Source organism: Argiope bruennichi, chromosome 5, assembly GCF_947563725.1.
Source record: "Argiope bruennichi chromosome 5, qqArgBrue1.1, whole genome shotgun sequence".
Classification (NCBI taxonomy): domain Eukaryota; kingdom Metazoa; phylum Arthropoda; class Arachnida; order Araneae; family Araneidae; genus Argiope; species Argiope bruennichi.
In genome coordinates this window covers 80,709,123-80,727,553 of record NC_079155.1, presented here as the reverse complement: position 1 = coordinate 80,727,553, position 18,431 = coordinate 80,709,123, and the positions used below count along the sequence as shown (strand labels likewise).

The window sequence follows — 18,431 nt, the reverse complement described above, 5'->3', positions numbered from 1 at the left end:
TCTTATGACGTCATAGTTTGTTGTGATTGTGTTCGATTCTGATTGGACAATAATAATGAGTCTATCGTTCGGATGCTTCTTCCTTCGATTCTTTCGACTTCAAAAAACAGATTTTTATTTGGTTTTGCACAAAGCACAGACTTCAAAATCGATATATCAAAATCACATTGGCATTGAATTTCTTTTATATTATTCTGAATGAAATAAGAAGAATGAAATGAATATTATTAAATCATTCGCATTTTTTAAACTTTAGAGTTGCTCAGATTTCGACTCAATTACATCAATCAGGATTTCGACAAAATGCCTTCAAATTTTTCTTAAAAAAAGGAATCAAATTTTAGATACAAATTACACAAGGATCAATAACTACAAATCATTATTATTATCGATTAATTTACATAGAAATCATTCGATTAACATAAACTGTACCTTAGAAAACTAGTATTACTCGGAGTTTTTTTTCCCTTGAACCTTTTTTTTTTTTTTTTAATTTTATTTTTAAACCAGCCCGTTATAAGAAAGGCAACGAATTAGATTTAAACAAATAAAATATGATACATAACGAATAAAAAAAATAGATGACACATTTATAACTTTAAATCGTTTTTCCACAGTTAAGGATAAATTCTCTTTTTCTGTGATCTTGCAATGGATTACATGAAACGTAGAAAATATATGAAATCTAAGCATTTACAGATTTCTAATTAGTCTCAGTTTTCGGAAATATTGACTATTTTCAAAATTTAGTTAAACAAAACTTCGAATGAATTGGGAAGAGCAAGGAAACTTATCGGTTTATATATACTTATAGAAAGAAAACGACTGATTAAAAAAATGATACATTCTTTTACAATCTTGGTATTCTTTTGGCATAATTTTTATTGCAATAGAGACACTTGATATCTTCAAGATATTGTACAGTATTCAGCATATTGAATAGCATTGTGCAAATACAGTTGTCTTTGTATCTATATAATTATGACTTAACGAGGGGTGAGATACATGTCTTAAGACATGGCTTTATTTTTACGTATCCTCATGAAATATATATATATATATATATATATAAAACTCGGCATTAAAATTCTGTTTTCATAACACCTATAGTGCTTTGAACGCCCTGCTTTTATGATACTGGAACTAAGAGGTTCATTTCTCATGGTTTATTGTAGTAATTATAAAATCTGTTCAAAAGCAAAACACGAAATGCACTATAAACTCCATTAAAAAAGCTTCCTGTTTCTCAAATTTCTGATTCATAATTATAAACCGTAAAAAAGAAGATTAAACTGTATCAGAAGTATTTCTTAAACTAACTTATTAATAATATTAAGGGGAAACGATGCAACAGCTCAGCGATTTTTCATCCTAATTCATTTTTAATCCATCCAGTAAAAATTAATATTCCAAACCATTCTGCAAGAGCCAGACGGACTGTCAGCATGAATTCTACTTCATACTGCACATAGGGATGATGAGTTCAGTATGATGAATGTAAAAATATAAGGTACATAAAATTGTTTTTGGTCAGGAGAATGGGAAAAAAAAAAAAAAAAAAAAAATACTATACTTCACAATGGCGGATGACTGGCTGTAATTAAAAAATAACTAAATAAAAAAAAAAAAACAACTAAAGAACGGCAGATTAAAGGATTAAAAGTCTATTTAGCCATTGGAGAGGGTATTGTAACTTATACTACATTTTATAATGATGATTTCTGCATGATTTAAATCATAGCTTTAATTTAATTTTCGATATAATAATTAGACAAAAAACATTACATTTTTGATATTCAGGATCAAAAGTTTTTAATAAGCAAATTTTAATTAAGGGATTATTAATATTAACTAAGAATTTTAAAAAATTCAAGATATAAAATATACATTTAATTGAAATAAAATTCCAAGCTTACATTGTTTTTGACGGTAGCTCTGCAATATATGCCTGCCTTTTTATTACGCGTTTCATTCTTATTCATAATTGGATGAATATATTTAAGCAATTCCACCAAAAAAAAATATCCCATAATAGGAATCACAAACACAAACTCATCATAAGTTGCAGTCATAAAAGCGAATAACGGAAGCTGCATATTAATAGCTACATTAATGAAGATTTTCATAGATTTTTTTTTGTTTCTTTTAAAACTTAAATTTCGTTTCAAAAAGATTCACAGTAAATTTCTCAAATTTTACGCACATAAACGAAAGCGTATTTTTTATAATTAACTAATAGAATAAATATTCGACTTTCGCTTCGATGTGTGTTCAGTGCAATATAGTGATCAGAACCTCAGCTTGAGGCGCACTTTTTGCTCTATTTTTTTAATTTATGTATTTATATTTAATATTTTTGCTGTTTATCTACATAGGTGTCTTTTTCGTAAATACGCGACCCTCGCGATGGCCTGGTGATAAGGACTCGGCTTCGGAACCGGAGGGTTTCAGGTTCGAGACCCGATTCCACCGAAGAACCGTCGAGTAAGCGGGTCTGGTGCATGTTAAACTTCCTCCCGCTGGTGTGGAGAGGGGGATGCCAGCTCAGGTGTCGTCCTCTTCATCCGACCGCGGTTCAAAATTACGAGGTCCGTCCCAAAATAGCCCCAGTATTGCTTTAAAACGGGACGTTAATATAACTAAACTAAACCGAAAAAAAAAAACGATTTTACACACATGCATAATTTTTTTTATATAACTGTTAAAGAATTTTTCTATCTGCTCTTATGTTGACAATGTCATATAGCGCTATCTCGGACCTGATTTCACCACAGGAAAACTGAGTATAAGTTTCCAAAATATAAGATAAACTGTAAAAGGAATAATGTAATATAGCAGATTGTTTTCAATACTATGTTAAACTAAATGCATTCATGATCTTGTTTTTATTTAAATAACCAGTTCATATTTAGGTAACATTGAAAAATATTCATTTGTAATCAGTATGAGATTCGTATCTAAATATTTTCTCTGAAAAAACACGATTTTACAAAAAAACGTAAGAAGGAAGCTCGGTCTTCAAGACATTTTTACAATAAAGACCTTACTTTTCTCCGCTCGTATAAAATGGGGAACGTTGGGTAAAACCGCGAATACATGACTTCGGTGAACAATAATTACAAAATGTAGATATTTGGAGCGAATACATATTTAGGACGGTTTCTTCCCGACCGATCGGAGCAAAAAATTTGTTAGGAGACTACAATTGTAATCACAAAGTTACATGCCGAATTTCATTTATTCAAGTTGTTGTATTTATGATTTATTGTATATACATATAAATATGTAAAAGTTAGTAGTAACAAATTGCCACTCCCTTGGTTCAAAATTTGATAAGAATCTACATTTTAGGTACTAAATTTTATTTAAATAGATGTTTATGTTTTGTAGTTAATTGTATTCACTTGCACTCATACCACTAGACATGCTCTAAATAAATTTAGTTCGAAAATTTGATAAAAATCTACACATGTAATCCGAAGCTTGTTTATCAGATTTCATCCATATGGCTCAAAGCACATTGGAGGTATTGTGTTTCTAGACAATATACATAATGCCAAAAATGTTTTTTCCAAACTCAGGGATATCTGAAATGTGGAGACTTGTCAAAATCTCGAGTTCAAATTTTTTCACAAATGAATACTTTTTTTGATACTTATATAAGAAAGTAAAAAAAGTGTGTTTTTAAAACTTTAAACAAAAATAGTCAGCAACTCAAGAAATTTTGAAAGAATTAATGATGTAATAAATTTTGAATCTGATAGAGTAAGTTTGCTGTTCTTGACGCATTTATGCATATTTAGTTTAATTTTATTAATATCTATTTCTAAAGCAACACGAGGACTATTTTGGGTTTAGTACTATTTCTCTAAAAGTTTAATTATTTTTGTAAATGTTCAGTTCTTTGAGTTACTAATAAAAGATTAATTTTATAAATCAATGATTGATCTTTTATAAAAGGTACTTTGCACTCTGCAATCTTCATCTGGATCGAGAAAACAAAAATAAGAAATTGAAATTATTTTGTTCCAACCAACTCGATTAATTTATAAATATGTATTTTTTTTTTTTTTTCAGTTTTTGAGCAGCAAAGATTAAACATTGAATTATTTTAAATGCCAGAATAAATCTTGAAAATTAAAATTATATTCATTGTGTAATTTTTAACTCTGTTATACAATTTTTTTTCTTATACCCTAAAAAAAAGACTGAGTTCAATTATAGAATTTAAGAACTAACTCAAGAGTACACAGGAAAATAGGAGTGACTGTTTCATAGGTAAGTGAATGGTGCAATATTTATTTATTTATTACAAATGCTTAGAAGATTAGCTATGATGCCATTGGATCTCTAGCTTTCCAATATTTTTGAACTTTACAGAAGTCAGAGACACAAGGAAGGAGGCAAAGCTGTAGCAGATTTAGTGTTAACCAGGGTGCACCTCATGGAGGCCTACTACATTACACCCCGAATGGTGCAATATAAGTTATATTATTATTTTTAAATATAATTTCACTACACAGCACATATCGGATACAAATTATTTGAAAACTAAAAATGAAGATACAGTGCCCAGGTTTTCCAGTAGTATAACTTTGATATAATTTTTTCTGATTCCCACATCATCCTGGTAGTTATTCAGAATTGCATACAATTATATTCTTTTCATTTTCAGAGGAATTATTCTCTCAAATAAAAGAAGTTTGATTTCCTCAAACTATAATACCAGAATAGAAAAATAACAATAAAAACTATAAAAGTGAATATATACTAGACACATATAAGTTCTATAAGTTAGTAGTTCAGTCAAAAACATTTATTTTGAAACATTTTCAGATTAAAAAAAATTGAAATTACAGGCATACAGTTTTGTTCAAAAATGTTAATTTAAGATTTCATATGTTTAACATATTGATAAGTGCTATATGAAAATATGGACTACACATTGAATCCTTGTAATTGGTACGATAGTAGAAAAAAAAAAAAAATAGTTTCATTTCACATTTTAAAAATTATTAACTCAAATATCTTTTTCAAGATTTTAATATGTAAAACCAATAATTTATATTGTAAAGAGTTCCAATGGTGTTTGATTGTTGGTAATATGGACATTTTGAAGATATGCAAAGTAACTTTGAATAAAACAAGTATGAATAGTATTGCATAAATCTTTAAAAAATATTCTTCTTGTTTATATATTTAAACTTACAGAAATGCATATTTAATTTTAACAAAATTGTAAACTACTATTAAATTGAATAAATACATAAAAAGAAATTGAAAGGTTGTCAGATTCACGATATAGTTTAATTTTGCTTTCAATAAATTTACATTTGTAATGCAATATATTTACAATGATACTGTATCTCTAATCCTTTGTAGATGAAACTAATGATTAGATACAAATGAACAAAATATTAACTACCATTTAGCAATATATAAGTTTATAATTACTTTATCTAAAGTTCCAAAATTGATGATAGCTATTTCTAAAATATAGAATTATCAATTTCATTTAATAAAGACAAAAAAAAAAAAAAAAAAAAAAAAAAAAAAAAAACTTAGCTGATTGATTTTTGAATAAGTTTTGAAGTCTATTAAAATTACGCAGATTAAATTATGAAAAACTGATATTAACACAATAGTGGTTATGGTTGCTATACTTATCCCTATAATGTATTATACACATGCATGCCGAAAAACAATAATTCTAGATATTATATAGAGCAGTCCATTGTACTTAAGAGCTAGCAAGTGGCCTCCCGGATAGAAGATATTTTTTAAGCAAAAAGTTTTCAAAGTTTTAATTAAAAATTTATCAGGATTTAACATTTTCCCTCAATATTATTAGACAAAACTCATTTTTACACAATTTTAAAAACGTTTCAGTGATACTAATACTATTTTAATACAATATCTTTCTTTAATTACATTTTTAAAAAATCAAGCAATTTTACAATTACATTTACTGTCATAATTATTCTAGATTTATATTCTCACATATTTCAATAATATTAAATACTTTCTTTGTGTCCATATTGGTGCTGATATTTAATTAAATTAGAAGTTCAAATCACTTTTAAATTTTTCATTACAGACATGTATTCTAAAATATGAGAGATAATTTTCTAAAATTGTAGAAGAGATGGAAATGAATTGAAAATTAAATGGAGAAATGATACATAAATATTTATTTTTGTTCCTTTCATAAAAACATTTCTACAAAATGAGAAAAAATATATTTGAAATACAAATATTACAAGCACACAATAAAAGATTGATAAAATATCAAATGCTACCAAATAAAAATGATGCATATGTTGAAAGTCCTTATTTCCAATTTGCATTAATACTGGTCAGATAAAGAATCATCAAAACTGTAAAGAGAAAGAATTGTAATGGGAAATTTTATTATAGTTATTTTCATAAATAATTTTGTGCAAAATTGAATAAATTCAAATAAAATTGCTTCTTCAAACACTTTAGCCTCAATAACTAATGCTTGGCTGATTTCAATAATATAATTATCAAAAATTTTATTGTAAGAAAATGGATTCTGAAAGATATATTGCTTATGATTTTTTAAAATAAAAACTGCAATTTATGATTACAAGATATTAAATTATATAAGAACCTATAAGTAATGAAATAGATGAATAGTGCATGGCAATTTTATGTAAATTATATTAAAATAACATTCTCTTGCAATAAAATAATTGATACTTTTAAACACTTCTTTGTGCACTTCAACACAAGAATATTTCTTTTAAAATTAAAATACTTTAAAAATATTCCAAATTGCTCCTTTTTTTTGCTTGAATTTTGACATTTTTTTTTTTTTTTTTTAAATTTTCCAAGTAATAACTTCAGAAACTATTTTCCGATGAATACAATCATTATACCATCAAAAAATTAAATACTAAATGACACAAAATTAAATATTACTGTATGATGACAACAGAATTTAAAAAAAATTTAAGCAAATTTGTAATAGATATACTATTCTTGAGTAAAGACTGCAAATCATTTTTTGTTCACTTAGCTCATTATATTTCTGAGAAATCCTTTTCATACATTTATGGATAAAGGTGATTTAAAAAATATAAGGAATCTTCCTTTTTCAGCTTGCAGAAAAACAAAAGGGACCCCACTCCCACAAATTCACTTTTAAAAAAAATCTATCATGACACTAAATAGTTAATAAATTATGATATATATACTTTAGAAATGAGAAAGGCAATATTATTTAAAATTCATTAGAGGCAGAAGCAAATTAATGATTGCAATTAATTGATGAGTTCATATTAAAATAAGAGCAATGTCAATTGCTATGCCATATAAAATTATCACTCTTCACTATGGAAACTTAACTAAGCAGCAGTGTCTGAAATATTCAGCATCCTTGATTCAATATGAGAACTTCATTAATTCACATATAAATTACAGAAAGTGAATTATAGTACATTAAAGAATAAATTATAGTAAATGAATTTGATAAATTCAAAGACCACCAATTTTTTTTATACGATTCACTGAAATTTAAAAAAAAAAATAATATTTACATTTAAAACATTGCAGAGATTTCAGCACAAATATAACTTTAGATAAACCTTGGTTGACTTAATAAATAAAATTCAAAGGCAAATTAATAAAGTGAACATATGACTTACTTTAAAGGTTTTTTTTCTGATGCCCGCATCACTTTTTGGAGCCATTTTCATACAAAAATTTTCTTTATTATTTCGATTTCTGAGATGAGATGTGTGGAAAGAGTGTGAAAATTGAACCTAAAAAGACAAGAAATTAAAAGCCGTATTATGCAATTTTGAAACAATATAAAAATTTCATGAGATGACAATTCTATTCACACCTTTGAAGATAAGAAAAAATTATATAGTTATGATAGATTAGCTAATTATTAATTTGTTAAAAAACAAGGCATCAGACAGATTATACACATGTATGTTGTTTGATGTAATATTACTTATATTTCTTTTAAAAATTAGATAAATAATAAAAAAAGGCTGAATAGCTTCATTTTAAAAATAATTTAGCAAATCAAACACATTTAACAAAATTTTATTTTTAGAAAATAAAACAAATTTAACACAACTAATATTGCATTAAATTAATCAGCATTAATTTTTAAACAATCCAAATTTTGAAAAAATATAAATAAGTATTAACAGTTCTGAAAATATGGCAGACAGAACAAAGATCTGCTCATCCCTATTTGATAAAATGAATTGAAGCTTCCTTTTAATGAAAATATTTAAATTTAAATCCATTAGAAAAATTTCTACATCTGTAACATGTTAAAATATTAATACTCAAAAATTCTTTGATTTTTAAAACTTTAAATATTTTTACAATATTGTAACATTTTATAATAATGTGCAAACATAATTACTATTAATGTGGAATTAAATGAAAAACTAAAATTTTCCCATGAAGTTCTGATAACTGAAGTGTTTGTACAGTATCCATTATAGCACAATACTTTTCAAAATAAGAAAATTTAAGAATGAAAACTCCTCTCCCTTTAAATGTAGACAAAATGTATTCCTAAAGTATATGTAGGTTTAAATATATTTCAGTATAATTCAGAGAAAGTTGTTAATTCTTTTTATCTATTTGACTTTTTTTTTCTACTTAATTTTGAAGAATTTTCTCAATTAAAAGAGTTATTTCAAAACTTTCTAATAGTTTTTCAGAATTGTTTTCTTAAATTTTTTTTATTTAATGTAAATATATGTATATATATAATAATTTTGCTACACACCTGCAACAACTGTTCTCTAGCTATCACCACAAAATTTAAACAGGAACCTGGTAGTGAACATACTGATCTTTCAATACAATAATCTCAATAGAAATTTCGTGGAAATTTGAAGTTACTTTAAAAATAAATCTAATGAAAAAACTGCTGATGAATTTTGAAGCTTTGATTCAATTCTTACACAACTATTTATATTATATATAAAGAAATGAGTCATAGCTTTCAAATTCATCCATTCTATTTATTTTCCTAAATATTACCCATAATGGAATTTCAAAATAAGTAAAAATATAAATTGATAAAATTTTTAAAAGTAAGCATTAAAGAATTTAAATGAAAAAAAAATATATATTTAAGTGACATGAAATTACTTTGGTCACCTGCACATTTTCTTTGTTTATACTACTTTTTGAAAGAATTTCTAGTCCAGAATCATTTACTCTATCATGGAAATTAAAGGGTTTAAGAGCTGCTTTCTTTGAATTCTTCTTATGAAATAGCAATCCAGAATGACCCGGATCTTTCATGAAGCTAAGCTAAAGTACAAAAGTATGTTAAAAATTTTCAAGTTATGTTAGAAATTATGGAGAAATTACAGAATATAGATTTTAGGCAGTTATAAATAAATGGAATGAATGTTAATATATATAAAAAAATAATTGATTGCAAAAGTTTCCATACATTTGGTATTAATTATTCTAAGATTAGAAAGATCTTTAACATTACATTCTAAGAATTAAAAAATTGACAAAAAAAAAAAAAAAAAAAGATAAAATTATTTTGATTATTATTTCAAGTTAAAAATTAATAATAATTTTTAAAGCTGTTTATCAAGATTCAAACTGAATATAAACATATGAATCAAAGTTCAGATATGCAGCATGAAATAAATTTAAAAATCAACTTACCTCATTCATGATTTTCTTTTCATCAACAGCCATTTGAACTTCATTCAGTAGACCAGAAACAGATGGCTGTAAAGTATGAGTAGAACTAATAAGTTCTACATCAGATATACTTGATACTGCTCCCAGTCTTTCTGCACGTTTTGCAGGATTTGGAACTGCAAATCTATTTTCAATAAAATAAAGATCTTGAATTGCAAAAAAGAAATTAAAAAATCTTTTTATAAATGAAACATTTTCAAACTCATGCATTTATATTATTGCTTATCAAAATATTGCTGATTCTCATTAAAGCTACAGCAAAATGCATTTTTTTTAAATGCTGAGATATATATTTTAAATAAACAAAATTAAACAATCTTTATATTACTGTGAATCACTTTTATTTCTTTTCCAAAGAGTTCATTAGATAAACAACTGAAGTTGTATTTTTGAAAATTCTTTCCAAAATATGAAAAATCTTCAAAACCTATTGTGAGAATTATGAGAACTTACAAAAAGTGAATACCAACTTTTTAGCTTCACAACTTACCTTGCATTTGTATTAGAATTCAATCTCTCTATAACTTCTTCAAGATCTGAAAGCAGTAAAGTAACTATATACATTATTAATATTCTAAAAAATAAAAATAGTGTAGTTCATTTAACTATATGAAAACAAACTTTTATCCTTTTAATATATGCTTCATCATTTAATGTTAGATAAAAAAAAAAGTTGTCAAAGTGCAATAAGCACAGTAATAAACATAAGTAAATTAGGATATAAAGCAGTAATAGTATATAAATAGGTAATATGTAAGTTTTTCTAATTTTTGTCTTCATTAAAATCAGAAAATGGCTCAAAAATCTAATTTCACTACATAAAAATATTCAATACTTCACTTTGAAAAAATGCATCTAATCTATTAGATGATAGAACATTTTTATGTCCACTGCATTATAGATAAATTTGGTTTTACATTTTCATGGCATATACTGATCTTAAGTCAGTGAATGTAAGTACATGGCTGCAATGTTTAAGTCACTAAAATTTCTATGGTATACATAATCTTAAACAAACCAAATAATTAAGTATTTGAAATGTAAAAAACTGACCCTTCTGAAATTTCTTCATTGGTGCAGACTTTTCCTTTTTCTCACCTTTCAAAGCAGCTATTTTTGGAACTGTGGGGGGTTTCTAATATAAAATAAAAAGTTATTAAGCATTCATAAGAAAAGCTTAACTATTTTTTTTCAAAGTTGATGATGATTAAATATATAAGTATTCTTCATCATTAGAAACAAAATCATGAAGCAACTAACTGGTTTTAGTTTCAGCTTCTTCATATTCATTTCATTCAAACGCAAGTGCTTTAAGGTCAAACTCTGAAGTTCCGCAATTTTTTCAAGCTCCAATTCTTCAGTAGTTTTTATCTTTTTAGCTTTGTCTTTCATCATCGTTCTCCTATGAGATATAATTCAATTTCAGATGTCTAAATAATTTTAATCTTTATTAGAATCATATGCTACAAAATAAAATGAAATGCATCATCAACAAAAACACATTGCAAAATATCTCCCAGTCTTTTTTAAATAAAAATTAAGTACTTAGAACTCAAATCATTATAAATAAACATTAATCCATATAATATATAAACTCTAATCCATATAATAAATGCAAATGTTTTATTTTTTTTAAAAGATGTGATAAAAACAACTTTTAGCTTTCTTCAAACATGGCTATTTTTCAGATGCAAAGAAATGTTGAACATGAAAATATTTTTCCTGCCCTAAAACTGAAATATGTAAGAAAATTAAATAAATGAAGTTTAAATAATTGATACTAAAAATTATTTAAGTATAGTTATTAGGTAACATTTAATAAATTGTTTAAACTGAATTTTTCTTCAATAATTATTTTTAATAACATTTAAATTTCCAGAGCATTCTTTTTTAGAGTTTCACAACAAAGACATTTATAAACCTATTGCTTCTGTATTATTGGATAATTAACAAAGCCCTTCAATGGAGGTAATAATTTCAATCTATCCAAAATCTAAAAATAATTATTTCTATTCACTTGAAACAGGCTTTGCTTTAATTTTAAGTTGTGCAGATTCTCTACCCTTTAATCTATTAATCTGATATCAAGGAGCTATACATATTTAACAACAAGGAGCAGGCTATACAAGTTTAACCCTTATGTTCATTTTGTATAGTATACCATACATACAACTTTATAAAAATATACTACCACTATAAAATAATTTTTAACTTAGTTTTTTTAAACACATGACATTTCTAGATGTTTATTTATGCTTCAAAAATAAAAATAGTAGTTTATGTGTCATAATTTTAAATCAGTTGTGAAAAATAACTATCAAGATGCGCCGCTCAGGTTTATCTAAGGTTAAGTTTAATTTTATTTTTATGTTTGTATCCCTAAATATGTATGTTTATTGTAAAATACACTTGCCTAAATGTTTGTTCTTACACATTTTTATATATACATACCTATATACATTTTTTTTTTTTTTTTGCTTTTCTTCGAAAAAGCAATCGTGCCATGATAAGGGTTAAAATGTTTTCTCTTCCTATCCTCTTTTCTATTCTAATCACACCAATACTTAGTCATAGTTCTAACAAAAACTCTTAAAATGCATTTTAAAAGTGGAATTTTTTCTGTAATAATCATGAATGATCAAAATGCTGTTATTTTAAAGAAACTCCCCTCCCCTTTACCAAGAAAAAAGCATTTCATATTCATACATAATTCCAAAATTTTTTCTCATAGGAAGATTGTTTAAAACAAGACAAAGATTCTTACAAAAGATTAATAGTCTTATTTTTGTAAAGAAAGCTGATAGCTAAATAAAACACAGACTTATTTTTAATTAATTTTTTTAAAAAAATCTTTAAAGTTTGTTTCATTCTATTTTTAAATACAAGTAACATTTGAACATAAGTATGAGATGAAATGTTATTTTGTACTATTTTCAAATTTTGAACTGGTTTACAGGATTTTATATTTAAAAAGATATAAAAATCATGCATTTTTGACTTTCCTTAACAAAAAATTAGAAAATAATTCATAACCAAAAAAAAAAAAAAAAAAAAAAAAAAAAAAAAAAAAGTTTTGAGGACTTTTTTTTCTTTCTTTTTTTCCCAAAATTAGTCTGATGATTTGTTAGTCGTGGCTTGAGAAGGCAACTTCAGGCTTATTTCAAAATAAGTCTATTGCAACATCTTGTGCATCAAGCCCTCCATGAAGGGTTTTTGACTCACCATTGTGAATTTTTTTAAACTGTCTTCTGAGCTTTTGTTATGTTATCTAGAAATCAAGTAGAGTTGATTATTTTGATTTCTTATCCTTGTTCTCATGAAAAATAATATACAGAAATATAACAAAAATATTACTGATATGATCTTTTTCTCTCTTCTTATCATTAGATAAATGGAGCTTCACATGGATTTTAAAAATAATGTACCAATACTAAAATACATAATAATGGAGAACAAAAATTATATATTTTTTATCTTAAAAATATTACCATGAATAGAAATGTAAGCTTCTTGTTTTAAGCGTATGCAATCTACATCAGCATTATTTTTAACAATCCAATTGAACAGAAATTATAATGCATGTTTTACAATTAAAGAATTGATATAAACAAATAATTGCTTATCTTACCCAACTGCTGAGTTTTCAAGGATATTTTGAGTATTTGCCTCATATCCCATTAATGAAATAATATCAAGAAATCATGCTTCTTAAAAGACAAAAACTGAGGATTTAAAAAAAAAAAAAATTGAATTCTTCTGCCTTTCAGCACTGAGAAATTAGTTTTTACAGACTAAGAGAAATATATATATTTTCAGTATATCTTATTATTAAATCTTCAAAATATTCTATGTCAGAAACAAAATATCTATGGGGAAATTTTTTTTTTTTGCTCTATTGAATTATATTTTTAAGGTATTAGTTAATACTTTTATAGAATTATTTTAGAATTCTAAAACATTCCTTACTGCTTCGAAAAGAAGAAACAAAAACAAAAATCCTAATATACATACTTCAAGCACATTGGAGTAGCCGGAATTTTTTTTGGAGTCGCAGGAAATTTCTTCTTTGGTCTCAAATTACCATCAGAGAGACTTCTTTTATGAATAATGCTGGGGTAGCATGAGCCATCTTTTTTAAAAACTTTATTGCACACTCCTAAAATATTTACAGATCCTTCACTTTTTGACAAACGTTTTTTTGTTTCATGAAGTTTTTCAGAATCTGTTATATTAGTTTGACGGTGGTTTATATTAACAAATGTAACTGGGGTACTCAGTTTGTTATTCCATGCTGCAGATCTATTTTTCATAATATTTTTTGATCTGAAAATGAAAGTATTAAAATATATATCAATATATATTATAAAGGATATTTAAAGTATTGAAATGTTATACAGCAAAATTGATTCATCAATACTTGATAAACAAAATTTTGGTTTAATTAAGTATTAAAATGTTATGTAGCACAATGATCAATCAAACAAAAATACCAATTTTTAAAGTCAATTGAGTAGAAATTTTTTAATGCATGCATTTCCAACAAATTAGAAGTTTTAAATGCAATTTAATATTTTTTGTTTCTTTCTAAAAGAGGTTTGCTTGATTATGCACAGACTTTAATATTTCTTATATTTATGCCACATAATTTTCTAAAAAGAAACACTCTTTTAAATATAACATCTTTGCAATTTATAAAGTGTTTTCCCTTTAGTTAGCATTTTTTGCTGCAATTCAACGAAATGAGAATCACTTTTAAAGTTTAAAAAATTAAACTTAACAGATTCCTGAAATATATGAAGTACAAATTTTAAATAAGAGCTTTCCTTTTCTTTTTTTTTAAAGAAATGATTGCTTAAACTAAAAATTATTTTCAAAAGGAATATCTTAAAGATTTACTTTAAAACATTCTAAGTCAATTCTTAATCTATGTTCTCACAGGAAATTTTATTAAATAAAAATGTACCGATCAGTTTAATTTTCGACAGTTTTTATAAATATGCAGTTTACAATCTGTGATATTAGTAATTGTCTTCTTTTATTTTACTTATTTGTATTAAAATCTTACATTTATAAAATTGAAAATTCCTTAAAGATATTAATATTTTAAGAAATAAATTTAAAATCATCAATAAAGACTAAATACAGAAATGCAATATTGAGGATAATGGAGATTTTAACTATTATTCCAGATACAAGACTAAACATGGAATCAATTCAGAAATATTTCTGAAAATAAAGAATAAAACAGTATTCTATTAGCATGACTAATCGTTAGTACGCTTATGTTATTCCATAAAATAATAGATATTTTTCTCCGCAGAGGGCCAGTAAATCGAATATTATCAAACAATGCTATAAGAAGCATAACAATGTTTCTCTCATGTTATTTAAAACACATATTAAATTTGAAAAGAAATAGTTTCAATTTTTGTAATAAGCCAGCTGGAGTTCTTCCAAAAATTTTCTTGTACATTTTCAAATTTAGATTTTATTCCCTTCTCCACACATAAAATTATGGATCGTGGATAAGACGGAAAATATCTTGCACAATATTAGTGAACAATAGCTATGAAATATTGATCACTGGTGCACAAATATGTATTTTAAATGTCATTTTGTTGACCAAATCAAACCAAAATTTGGCCAGAACTACAATTATAGTCACAAGTTAACATAAAGTACAGACCTACAGATGGGCAATACTTTGGTAGATTTGGTTCAAAATTAGCTAAGAATCTATATTTAAGATGTTAAGCCTGTGTACCAAATTTTATTTACTAGCTCTTTGCATTTCAAAGTTATCGAGTTCACTTTTAATTGACCAGACAGATTTTCTGTGTAAGGATTTAATTCAATTTGGTAGAAATCTAAAAGTTTGGTCATTAGTCGATATACTAAAAGCTTAAAGCATTTTTGAGACAGACATAATGCCAAAAATATGCTTTCAAATTTAGGGAGGTCTAAAATTTGGGAATTCATCAAAGACTTGAGTTCAAATTTTCTGACAATTACTTCTTTTATTCTTCTGAATACCTTCATTCTTCGAAATGCAGTTCTTTTAAAATCTAAAATGGTCGAAAGTAAAAATGATAGAAGATAAACATTTGCTTTCCCCTTCTTGCAACAAAGTCTTCACTTATGTTGAGGAGGATCTTGTGTAACTATATTTCAAATATCAAAATTACTGTTGACAAATGAGGGATGATGTACAAATTATGATTGAAACTTCTAGAAATTATGAAGTATAATCTTTTTTACCACTATATATGTTTATAACTTGTGATTTGATGAAAAACATATTTGATGTAGAAACATGACTTTAAAATGATACTTGCATGATCATTAAAATTTAAAATCATAGTTGCATCATAAATCTTAATCATGCAAAAGTTCACATTTCAAGAATAATTAATCTACATAACATTAAAAAATTATTAAAAATTAAGAGAATTTTTAGTTTATTTAAACAAATAAATTTATTTCCAAAGCTGTTGTTTAGATTTATTTATTAGTATTTAAAGAGAATAAAGCTGAAAACTTATTGAGATATATGTAAATACATAAAAAAAATAGCTTCATTTCCAAAGTAAATTACCAAAACTTATATTAAAAATTTCAGAATTTAAAATGACAGAATAGCACAAGATGCAACATGGGACAGAAAATATTTATCTGGACAAAATATTCTCTTGCTAGCTAACATTCACAAATATTGTAAGTATGATGACAAACATGGCCTCCCTTCTTTTTCAAATGCTTTTTGCAAACTGGAAATTGTTGCTAAACTTAAGATACAGACATTAGCAAGATATTTTAGAACTTAGCAAGCAAAAAGTGAGAATAAGTATCTGCCTGATCTGTCTTGAAACACTTTCTAGAGACATCAATTAACAGTGACAGTGGGAGAGGAAGCAACAATTGTTAAAAAGATAAGTCACTCCCCACCATTTTATGACTGTTTTAAAAAGGGGAAAGCTGTAAGCATTTGGTATTTCGACCATTCTGTGGATGCCTGAAGGATGAGCTGTCTCAGTTAAATTTGAAGTCAAAAGATTATATTTTGTACATGTGAAACTGAAAATATGAGATGCAAGAAACCATCAGGATTGTATATAAAGTATATCAGCATGTAACAAATTTTCTTTTCATATCAAATGTAAGTAAACATCTGAAAGTAAATTGCAGTAAAATTAAATCTCATAAATTCAAAATAGTTAAATTTACTTTTTGTTAAATATTACTATAAAATGAAGATTATAATTACTGTATATATCTAATACCTCAGAATAAATTTTATATTATATAGATTTTATCATTGTTATTAAGATATTAATGAGGCAATATTTATTGATCACAGGGTTAAAGAATCTTATGATTTGAATAACAAAAGAAATGCCATGAAAGTGGATGAATGATGCTGTCTAGTCCTTTCTACTTCAGAAATAGGCTGAAATCAACTAAGGATTGATGCTTTATGATTTTCACACTTTACTAATAGCGCTAACTCCGAAAGCTGACATCATATTTAAAAATTCTCTGTTTCCTGTAAATTCCTCAATTATGTTTCTAAAACTTTATTTAAAATCCTATAATTTAATTCAATTTTAATTATGCTGAAGATATTGATACATGAAAATAATTTACACCCTATACTAAATAGTACAAATCAGAGATAAGAAAATAAAGTTTAAATTGCGAGATAGAACTTTACAGTTATTTTAAATAAAAACACCTTAATAAACATAACAATATTAATAAACTTAATGCTATAGATGAATTAAATAAAGTATCTTACCTAAAATTAAATTTGTCTTCCAAAGCAGGTGAATCTCCACCTAAAATAAAAAGTTACAAAATATTTTACTTCAAAAACCCTTGACTAGCTGAAAAAAAATATGTATTTCATATATTACAGGATGTTACAAAATCAAAGTTTAATTATCTACATCAATCAGTAAATTGTGACTAAAATGAACAAAAAAAAAAAAGCTGTGCAAAGTTGCTTCTACATTTAGTTACATCACATATAAATAAAGATTCAGTTCATGTTTATCCGATTGAAACTTACTTTGCATGCTGCTTTAAAAGATTCTGCTCTAAAGACTAATATATAGCAGGCTTTACACGTCTCAAAATTTTATAGAATAATTTTTGAAGATGAAATAAATAAACTTCGTATCTTCTTTAATGACAATTTAGCAAATATTACAAGTAAGTGAATGAAGAAATTAGAAAATATTGCAATAGTATGAGAACATACAACTGTCAAGAAACACGATTGTCCCTAGATTTATATACATATAAACAAACAAACAAAAACATTAAACAGAAAATATTAATGCACCACACATGAAAATTATATATATATATATACATATATATATATAATTGAGATGCAGGTTGTAACAGGTTCATTAACAATCTATGAGATTTTTAATGAGCTGCAGATTAAATAATTCAATTTATTACAAAACTTACCTAAACTTTGTATATTTACGGTATTTTCTTCAACTCCATTACAAAAATCAAAGAACTGAGGGCAATCAAACTCCCAATTCTTATTTTCAGCCATTCTTTTTCAGAAAAATGAGTATAGACGAAGATTTTGAATTGTTACAAATCAAATTATTTAGTCAGAAAGCAATACATATTTTCAAATTTCTCCCACCAAACTTATTCTCTGACGTCACTGGTTTAATTACTGA

The 18,431-nt window shown here is 25.6% G+C and overlaps 1 protein-coding gene across 3 annotated transcripts; it reads right to left on the bottom strand.

The window, feature by feature from the left end:
• Positions 1–6,201: 6,201 nt before the first annotated feature.
• On the bottom strand, positions 6,202–18,410 carry LOC129969142 (uncharacterized). 3 transcript variants are annotated; one of them, XM_056083566.1, is made up of 10 exons: positions 18,205–18,410; positions 17,522–17,561; positions 13,738–14,049; positions 10,987–11,128; positions 10,780–10,861; positions 10,217–10,262; positions 9,688–9,850; positions 9,151–9,315; positions 7,671–7,787; positions 6,202–6,377 (listed from the first exon to the last, which is right to left on the bottom strand). In XM_056083566.1, the coding sequence occupies exons 1-10, from the start codon at positions 18,296–18,298 to the stop codon at positions 6,372–6,374; spliced, it is 1,167 nt and encodes a 388-aa protein (XP_055939541.1). In that variant the 5' UTR covers positions 18,299–18,410; the 3' UTR covers positions 6,202–6,371. The 3 variants fall into 3 exon arrangements, with proteins under 3 accessions (XP_055939541.1, XP_055939542.1, XP_055939543.1); XM_056083567.1 differs by having other exon boundaries at positions 9,160–9,315; XM_056083568.1 differs by lacking the exon at positions 9,151–9,315.
• Positions 18,411–18,431: the final 21 nt, after the last annotated feature.

Excerpts from the sequence above, each read along its gene's own strand:
- LOC129969142 (XM_056083566.1), bottom strand. The coding sequence starts at position 18,298 with ATGGCTGAAAATAAGAATTGGGAGTTTGATTGCCCTCAGTTCTTTGAT. Across the intron at positions 10,862-10,986 it reads AGAAGCTGAAACTAAAACCA|AAACCCCCCACAGTTCCAAA; the intron begins GTTAGTTGCTTC and ends ATTTTATATTAG. Across the intron at positions 7,788-9,150 it reads AAAATGTGCAGGTGACCAAA|GTTCAATTTTCACACTCTTT; the intron begins GTAATTTCATGT and ends TTGTCTTTTTAG.